At 39.8% G+C, this 10,000-nt stretch overlaps 1 protein-coding gene across 1 annotated transcript in view; it reads right to left on the reverse strand.

Annotated features, from left to right (window-relative positions):
* LOC137972640 (uncharacterized) overlaps positions 1 to 10,000 on the reverse strand; it is a 44,955-nt gene that overhangs the window by 95 nt on the left and 34,860 nt on the right. Inside the window, exons 3-5 of the mRNA XM_068819376.1 lie at positions 5,240 to 5,390; positions 1,097 to 1,291; positions 1 to 282 (exon numbers count right to left, since the gene is read on the reverse strand). The exon at positions 1 to 282 is cut by the window's left edge and continues 95 nt beyond it. Coding sequence (XP_068675477.1) covers positions 1 to 282; positions 1,097 to 1,291; positions 5,240 to 5,390 — 628 coding nt within the window. The remainder of the gene's footprint in view (positions 283 to 1,096; positions 1,292 to 5,239; positions 5,391 to 10,000) is intronic.

Here is a 10,000-nt window from a genome sequence, read left to right on the forward strand (position 1 = left end):
TGTTTCTCTCACCCAATGTTATATTGTAAACTTGAGTCCTTGTAACATTTGACCCGTCAGACGAGGGCGAATTCCCAATAACGATGCGAACTTCAAAGACCTGGACAGGACTGCTCAAATCCACTCGCCACCAGCTTGGATTATCTTTTAAAGTACGTGAGCAGTGTCCATTCTTAAATTCCTGGTCAGGATTCCCATCAACTGCTTTGTCTGATGTGCCATTAGAGTATTGGTCACTGTATATGGAGGATTGGGTGTTGCTCTTCCCCGCCACAATGTTCTCTACGTTAGGAATTCGAACAGAATCATGTTATCAGCCCATCACAATCAACATAATCATCATCATTATCGTTATCGTTATCGTGTTAGCGATCATCATCAATACCAGGAGGGCACGTAAATAATTACAAGTAAGGAAGGTTAACCAGAGTTCATCTCGGCTACTTAAAGAAGGAGCCGATGTTCTTGCTACCACATACTCCATAATCTTTAATTTGCCTATCTAACAAACTGTGATCCTCGCAGCATGGTAAAAAAGTGAAGGTGACCCCTTTTCACAAGTCACGTGCAAAAGACGATCCCAAAAATTACCGCCCCGTAACCGGACTAACTGTGTTTTCTTAATCCACAAGCAACTCGCAGGTGACCTTGACGATCACAAGCTTGTCTGCAAGTCACAGTCCTGGTTTGGAAGAAAGCACTCAACCATGAACTATGCGTGCCCATTTGCTTAAAACACAATAGTTCATCCATTATTATCACATGGAGTAATCTGTTACAACAAGACCACAGCACCTACAACGTGGATCTGCTTCACTTGACATTCTTCTATGCTGATCATTCCACGTCCCCTCACTGATTTTTTAAAGTACAGCCGAATTACATCAGCCTGCAGGTGTAATGCACGATAAATGGTCATCAGCTTTCGTGTTTTGCGATCCATTACTTCCAGCTCTTCCTTGACCCAATCAACAATTCCTGCCTCGTACTTTACAATGGAAACTGCTCTAAAGTTTATTGCTTTCATCGTGTTTCCCGTATGGAGTTTAGTATTGTCTTAACTGTACGAAAATATTCCTTCTGTCCTTCATTTTACCATGTTTTACATCATCCGCTTCTAGCACCCCAAGATACTTGTAGTTTTCATTCTCATCAACATTCAGTGATCGCATCTTTTTATTCCCCGGTAGCTTGATTTCTTCACTTTGGAACACTTTTCCGCTTTTCATCAATAGGATTGCACACTTTGGTATTCCGAACTCCATCGGCATATCTTCGGCCACAATTCTAACTGATGGGACAAGAGAGTCAACTTGATTTTCATTTTTACCATATGGCTTCTTAAGATCGTCCATAAAAAGCAAATGATTAATCATTCCTTTCCCGTCGCCAGGATTATATCCCGCCTTTACTTTTCGTAGCACGAGTGTTAGTGCCCGGATGAGCGATATCACAAAAAGGAGGGATGAAAGGCTGTCTCCTTGAAATATTCCTCTTCTGATATGAACTTCGCCAAGAGCTTCACCTCCAGTGGTTAAAACTGTCCTCTACTGTTTTATGTTGTTTTGGATCAAACCCACCATATTCTGCGCTATACCAAACATCCTCATACAAAGTATATCAGCTCCCTCCGTGTTATCATTATCATTATCATTTGGTCTGCGGCACCGTTGAACATATTTCCTAAGAACATTACCTGATATGGCAGAATTGTTAGAGCCACTTGAGCGCACGATTAATGAGGTTCGCATACCAGCTGTCACTGGCCATAACACTCACACTAAAGTAGAGAGCGACCTCCTTGGTGTGCCTGTGCGCATGGGAGGCCTTGAATGAGACCTCATGTTCTGAATTCGAGACTTACTAATCCGCTCGTGAGGTGAGTTGTTGAGCAAGAGCACCAGCCTCCAGATGACTCAGAAATTCGAACACTGCAACTGTGCACAGGAAAACAAAAAAGATGACTGTCTAAGTAAGAGGCTAAAACAGGTGAACAGCTCCCAGCCGACAAAAGATAAGAGGGCTGTTGAGTTAGCTATAGGGAAGGGATCATATAAATTGGTTGACTGTGATTCACAAAGAGCTAGATTATAATCTGAATAAGAAGGAATTTAGAGATGCAATCAAGTTGCGATACGACCGGGAAATAACGGACACACCCATGATCTGCGCATGCGGTGTTCAGTTTAGCGTGGATCACGCAAGGGTATGTCAGCGCGGCGGGTTCATTATCAAGCGCCATAAGGAAGTAGAGGAAGGTCCTTGAGGAGCTCACTGGGGAGACGTTTGGATACACACGCCCGAGGCTTTTGGACGAGACAGAGATCTGCACTCCAATATAGACTCTTGCAGAGACTTGACTCCTAAGCAGATCTATAAGAAGCATGAGAACGAGAAGAAGAGGCAGTATGCGGAAAGAGTAATGGAGATCGAAAAGGGGACGTTCACTCCCTTAGTTTTCACGACCACAGGCAAAATGGCGGATGAGTGTGTTAAGTACCACAGCAGACTTGCGGAGCTAATCTCAAATAAGAAGGGAGAACGTTACTCAAGCGCAATTTCTTTGATAAGATCTAAAGTTCCTTTTGCTATCGTACACTCTGCGATACTATGCTTGAGAGGCACAAGATCCAGAAGACGACAGCTAGACTTCGTAGACTCAGATTTACATATCGAAAGCATTAATCTATTCTTTTTTCTTTCAGGTACTTTTCAACTTGATTTAACTTGAAATTTTTTTCTTCGATGTCTTAATTTAAAACCGCGCACCGGTGGCTCAGTTAGTTGAGCAACGGGCTGTCTGAACCCCGGCCGGATCAATACTCAGGATCTTAAATTAACTGAGAACAAAGTGCTGCAAATGGTTAGACTTTCAAGTATTTTCGGATAAGGACTATAAATCGTAGACCCTGTCTCACAAATAATATATGTTCATAAGTTCCCTGTGGGACGTTAAAGAACCCAAGCACTATTCGAGAAGAGTAGGGGATAAAGTCCCCGGTGTTGTGGCTGTGCTTTTCTCTCCAGCAGAAGTGGCCGGCCTGGCAGTGATGTCTCTAAAAAGGCTTGTGGTGTATGAGGCCACCTAAGCAGAAACAGTAACAAGTCAAAAAGGGACTTTGCCGAGTGCTGGAACATGTAGATGTAGATGAAACTCTTAAAACACTGTACTTGCTGCAAGAGCTAGTTGATCATATCTGAGCCGCAAGGAATGTATTTGCGAAATCGTTATTGACACACACACTGATTGTACGCCTATGATTTATAATTAATTCTTAATGTTGTATAGTGCTTCCAATCCTTACTTTTTTCCTTTTTTTTTAAAGTTGAATACAATGTATATTATTTTATTATCAAAAATAACGATAAAATGATAATAATACAATAATACTACTACTACTACAAATAGTAATAATCGTTATTATTATTATTATTATTATTATTATTATTATTATTATTATTATTATTATTAGTGATTTTGAGAAACAGACATGTAAAAACTAGCGATATAATGTTAAATTTCCGACTTCTCGGCGATCTCATGACACCATTATCAGGGTGTTGGAAATGAATATCCGGTTTGTCCTCATCGTGAGCCTATGCCTCGGAGGAGTGTGAACGCTTAAAGTCCCTCTTCTCACGTTTGAAGTACCCCCAACACCTTATCAACTCTACCATTAATACCTTTGTCAACTCAAGAGTTACTGACTAGCATCCATCGCAGGCATCGGTAGAAATGGTGAGAAATAACGTGACTTGGGTACTCGTACCATTTAAGGACCAGTGCCCAGTTGTTTAAAAGCCGATGAACTCTAATTCCAGCTGAAAAATGAGCCAAGGGGTTTATTTCTCTACTACTTCTAAATGCTGTTCAACGCTTATATTCACCAAAACTTTACATTAGAAGAAGTCAATCTTGAAAAACCAAAAAAGGGAAAAGGAACTTTCACCAAAAAGTTGAAAACATGAAACAAAAGTTTACGCTAATCCTGGATTAACTTATTAATTGGCTTTCAAACAACCGGGCCCAGGATTCTGCTAACTTTGTTAAGTCTCAGTTGAAAGATTTAAGTCTCAAGCTCCAAACTACAGTCCAACTCATCCTTGTCAGTAGAAAAATTGGCCAAGACCTCCAAGAATGCCAGACTAAACCACAGCTGGTTAATCAACAGTGCGTTGTGTACCACTTTCGGTAATGCAACCTGCAGGTATGTTGGCTACACACGTGTCCATCTACATACACGCGTGGATGTCCACAATAGTACGTCATCTTAAGTACGCAAGCATTATGATCAAGACCAAGCGGGTGCTGTCCCTGAGGACCTCCTCAGCTGCTTTAGAGTGTTGAAGGAATGCATGAAAAAATTGGATTGTCTCCGGTTAACGAAATGCTTTACATCAAACAATTAAGACCACGGCTGAACGTGCAAACAGATTCACTCCGTGCTAAAGTCTTTGGCCGTGTTTTCACGATAGCCCTTGTGTCGCTTAACATTCCTGAAAATGGTTTGTTTACAGACTTCGTTCAGCGACTTAAAAATGATACGTGTTTTCACGGGTAAGAATCAATGAGGAAAGAGCACATCCCAATGCAACGATAAAATAATAAGAGTAGCAAAACTGTTTACGTCAAGTTCTATATTAAAAAATACGTTGGAATACAATGTTTATCACCGCTGTTTGTGTTATTTTCTTATTCAAGTTACGATAGCCTAAGAACAAGAGTTTATACGACTGTTGTACTTCCGATTTGGATAACCGCAAGCGACTCCTCATTGGCCGAAAGTAATTGCCAACTCGCTTAAGCTACCTGGTTTGGTGGCTTAAATTTAATGAGAATTCAATTGAAATTTGCCGACTCACTTAACTTTAAGCGAGTTGGCAAAAAAACTGTTTTTACGGAATTTTCGGTTGTCTCTCGGTAAGCGATCTGAAAAACTGCTCGTGAAAACACAAGCTTTTGTCTAGTTCATCTACCCTTGTGCAAATTTGGACTATTTTATATCTATTATGAACTCGCATATTCATTTCCAACTCCTTGATAATGGCTTCATGAGGTAGCCGAATCGTCGGAAATTTAACATATCACTAGTTTTTACATGTTTATTATTAGTATGGCAGTATACAAACTTCTGGATGCCCAGACCTATATATAATTAAAATAAATTTAAAATGCCCTCCTTTGATTATGATGATGATGATGATGATGATTATTATTATTATTGGTTGGTTGGTTTACCTGGCTTTTGCTTCACTCCATACACCTCTGTCCTCATACAAGCAAATTTGCGATGGTATTCCTTCACCACAAAACGTAGCCACCTTGTTATTAGTACATTGCTTAGAACATTTTTCTTTGCTGTATTCTGGTCATTATTTCCATCGAAAATCTAAAATGCAGGGAAAAAATACAATATTTCTGCTCTTTGATGGTAATTAAATTAGTCTACCAATGTCTCTTGAATATATGAATGTTTCTTTGCCACACAAATAATAATATTACAAAGGGCAATCAATAATAAGAATAAAGTCATTAATAAAAGAAAGGATGGATATTACAATAATTGTGGTGAGGGGACCCCAAGAAACCACCGGGCTTATAAGAGGGGGGCCCTCATATGCTTATTCATTAATCTAAATAATCTCACGCAATGCTTTTGCGGCATAACTATAACTCAAGAAACCCTAACATATTTTTCTTAAAGTTTAGATAACTAGATGATTTAATAATTGATCCAGGAAGAGAGTTCCAGATTTTTGGACCTTGATAAAGAATTGTAAATTGTTTGATGCTAGTGCAACAAAAAAGTAGCCGATAATTGTTGGCTGTTCTAGTACCGCAATTGTGCATTTGGTGGCTTGTTTCAAATAAATTCAAAAACATCCGAGGCAACAACTGATTGTAATAATAAAACATAAACTTAGAAAATTGAAATGAATTTGTTGAAAATGTCCATGATGCTTAGTTTCGCAATTGGAGGAGCAGAATACGCTCGGTAATCTAGATTTGTTTTTGCTCGCACAGCACGCTTTTGCAAGTAGAATATTCTATTTAAATTGGAGACGTGTAGAAGACCAAGTGGAATTACAATAAGTGATGTAAGGATAAATTAGTGAGTAGTACAAGGCTAGCTTGGTTCTTGAAGAAATGTAGAATCGAGATCTAAATATAATGCCAACGGATTTTCCGATTTGCTTTGATAAAAAAAACTTATGTGACGCTTCCGAGTAAGATGCTCATCAAGATAGAAACCCAGAAATTTGGATACGTTTGTTTGCTTTAGTAACTGAATTCCAAAGAATACAGTATGTTGTTATCTCCATTAGCTATTCTCTGTCTTGGTTTAAAGATAACATAATTAGTCTTTTTAACATTAACTGAGAGCTTGTTACATTTCAACCACATATCATAATTGCGCAGCTCGTCATTTAAGTAAGAGATAAAGCCCGAGAACGGAGGTATTAATTAATACGGACGTTCGAGGGGTTTATGTAACTTATTTCATGATATTATTCATGAGGTATAGGTTACATAAAGGTGGTCTTTCACAGGGCAATAATTGGCCACTTGTTTTTGACATCTGTTTGTTTGTTTGTCATTTTTTGATCCCACCGCAGACAATGACGTATTTCATTGTAAGTATTGTAAAGGTTTTCACACAGCATCGAGAAAGGGCGTTTCACGGGTCATAATTTGTTCAAAGCACTTGTTCTCACTTAGGTGAGAAACGGAGAACAATAGCGCATTATTTTTTTGCTAAGCCGACAATTTGGTTTACATCGACTCCTGTTGCACATAACAAGCTTGGAAACGTTGTTAGCAAAATGTGCAAAGACGCAGACCTTCAGGGCCAATTTAGCAATCACAGTCTGAGGGCCACAACAGCAACACGTGGACTGGAAAAAGGAATCTCAGATAAGTTGATTATGGAGCGTACGGGCCACCGAGATATCAGATCTTTACAAAGGTATCAGAGGCCTGATGTCTCTACCAAAATTGAGATTTCTAAGGCATTAAATTGTCGATCCGAAGGATCCGTAGGAGAAAGGGAAGCAGAGTCCTCGTTAAAAAGAGAAGTAGATCAGTTAGTTGATGACGAAGTAAAAAGATTTTGCCAAGATGACAACAACGCGACTGTGAAAGATCAAACAGTGTTGTGTTCCAGAATTGCTCGTTTGTAACATCCAAAGACTTAAAATTTTCTTAGAGTGAATACATAGCCTTCATGATATATGGCATACTACTGTATTTTCTATAGTTGCAGAATAAATTTCTATATTTGTGTTAAAGGGAGATATTCTCTCAGAATGTTTGGCGGGGTCAAAGGACGTGTATGATTTGCTTTAATTGCTCATTATAAATGGAAGGGATTTATTTGTATATTGCCCAGGGCAGCAGGACAATATACAGATAAATACCGGGTATTTATATAGATATTGCCCTTGCATTTATAATTAGCAATTTATTCAATTCATCAGCCCCGCTCTTCCCTGCTACATTATCAAGCCCTCCCCGGACTTTCAGTTAGTTAAATATTCATGAAGTATGTAAGTTAAATAAAGGATGTTGAATAACAAAAGAAAATGTGTGATTCATGAAATAATAAAGATTGCACCCTTTTGGGGCCTGGGGCCCTTTTCTCGAAAGTCCCGGTAATTACCGAGACCGTTACCGGGAAACTTTATCCGGACCGAAAGAGTGTTTCTCGAAGCACCCGTAAACTTTCCCGGTACTTATCGGGGCCGATAAAATAACCGGGAGTTACCAGGCTCTTGCGTACACTGCGACGCTCGTCATAAACAGAAGGAGAATGACTTGGCACTATAGATCTGTGCGACAAACTTGATGTAAACGTGGCGTTCGAGGCGATGACCTTCCACCGTTCCTTTAACACCTTCTAGCAGTGAAGGCGGCTTTTTAAACCTCAGTGGCGGGAGAAATTTTGCAAAGGATGTTTAGATGGCAGGACTTTTTTGTTTATTCACGCTTTTTGTAAGTCCTGGGTGGGCACATGATGATTGTACTGAAGCAAGTCTAAATGAAAATCACCCATCACAGCAGTTTCAAACTAATGGAGAGAATATCATCAAATTTAACTAAAAAAAAAAAGTTAAGTGATAATTGGGTGATCTACATATAGACAGAGCCGACGGTGATTTTTTTCCCTTGAGCTACGACTATTTCCACAAAAAGTGATCCAATTAATTATCTCAGGGTCGGAGAAATTACATTCCGGATGAGGTTTATAGTCAAGATCATTTTGTAAATAAATCCCGGACGCATACAAAACATGGACCCCAGGTCCATGGACCCTTTCATGGACCCGGTCCATGGACTACCCCTGTGGACCACCCCTCATTTTGTAAAGTTACAAGCAGAAAAATCTTAAGACGAAAGAGGGAAGTGATCCTCTCACTTATCTGCACAATTTTAGCAATTGTCTCTTATTAAGTCACCTGAAAAAATCAGGTGGCTCCAACGGGATTCAAACCCATGACCCTCTGCGATGCTGGTGCAATGCTCTACAAACTGAGCTTTGAAGCCACTCAGTTGGGAGCAGGTCAATTTGTTGGGCTCATTTGTTCCGGTGATGGAATTTGAAAAGCGGGTTATAGACGAATCCCTTTGGAGCCACCAAATAGGTGGTATAAGTGTCTATAAAAGGCAATTGCTTAAATCAGTACATGTAGCCCTATATTCATGTCACGGTCTTTTCACGGACCGCCATATATTTTTGGATTGAATTTCTCGCTAATGAGACTCCTGTAGGAGTCCGATGACCAATCGCAGGAAACTAACTTGATGTTATGGTGTCACCGAACCGGAATTATCTAAAAATAGATCGTACATGGGCTCCTGACCCTCGCTGCTCAAAAGGTGGATAATGCTGTCCACCGGATAAATCATTATCCACTGGATAGCGCAATTGGTTTCGCTATGACTTATCCACTGAATAGTGATTTATCTGGCTGATAGCGCTATCCATCTTTCGAACAACTGGGGCCTGGGGTCCTTTTCTCGAAAGTCCCGAAACTTTAAGGGCCATTTTCGGGTGACACAATTCCCCTTATTATCTCAAGAACGGAGAGGTTCTAAGTCGTCAAACTTCACAGTCATTTTTTCTTTTTGTTACCTTTAAAACATGTTAAAAGATCGGCTTTCCAAAGCAAGCGGTTGGCAGTTTCACAAATGGCTTTTCGGGCCCGAAAAGGTCTCGGGGCTTTCGAAAAACGGGTCCCTGGTCTGTAAAAATACCGTCGCATAGGTTTAGATAGATAGATAGATAGATAGATAGATAGATAGATCAACTTTATTTAATCACGTTAGCCTATTTAACAATGTAAAAACACCAGCTGGTTTCCAGTAGGGGCGTGAGCTAACTATAAAAATTAAAAATATACTAAATGTACCAACATCGATGATTAAGTAATAGATAAAATGTGAGCGGGAGACCTTTATGGGCAGTTAAAACGGCGAGCCGCAGGCGAGCCGTTTTATAGCCCATAAAGGTCGGACGCGAATATTATCTTACTTGTGAAATGAAACAATAGATTTTGATTGTTATGTTAATCACGTGGGCGTGGAGTTGTCCCATAGGAGCTTAGCATTAAATTTAGCAATCTATTTTGGTAGAGCTTTTGTTGGCTGGTTGGTTTCGCTCTCCAAAGAGTTAAGAAGAACAGACCAGTCTAGTGTCGGAGCAACTCCGAAAGCAACACAATACAACACTAAATGGGGTAGAAAAGTCTTCGGAATGATTTCCATACACGTCCCTACCTCATTATGCATGCAGAAGAAATAAATAATTATTCATTTGCGCTATTGTTTTGTAGAACAATACGTATACCCAAGAGAACCGAATATATACATGGGTAATTTGTACTTACGGGATGAATAAAAACGGATCTCATTTTTTCTCTCCCTCCCTCTCTGTCTTCTTTCCCTTCATCGCCCACACCGTTACTCGTTTTTGTCCCAGCTTTTCCCTTTCTATCCCTT

The sequence above is a fragment of the Montipora foliosa genome, chromosome 10 (assembly GCF_036669935.1).
Source record: "Montipora foliosa isolate CH-2021 chromosome 10, ASM3666993v2, whole genome shotgun sequence".
Lineage (NCBI taxonomy): Eukaryota > Metazoa > Cnidaria > Anthozoa > Scleractinia > Acroporidae > Montipora > Montipora foliosa.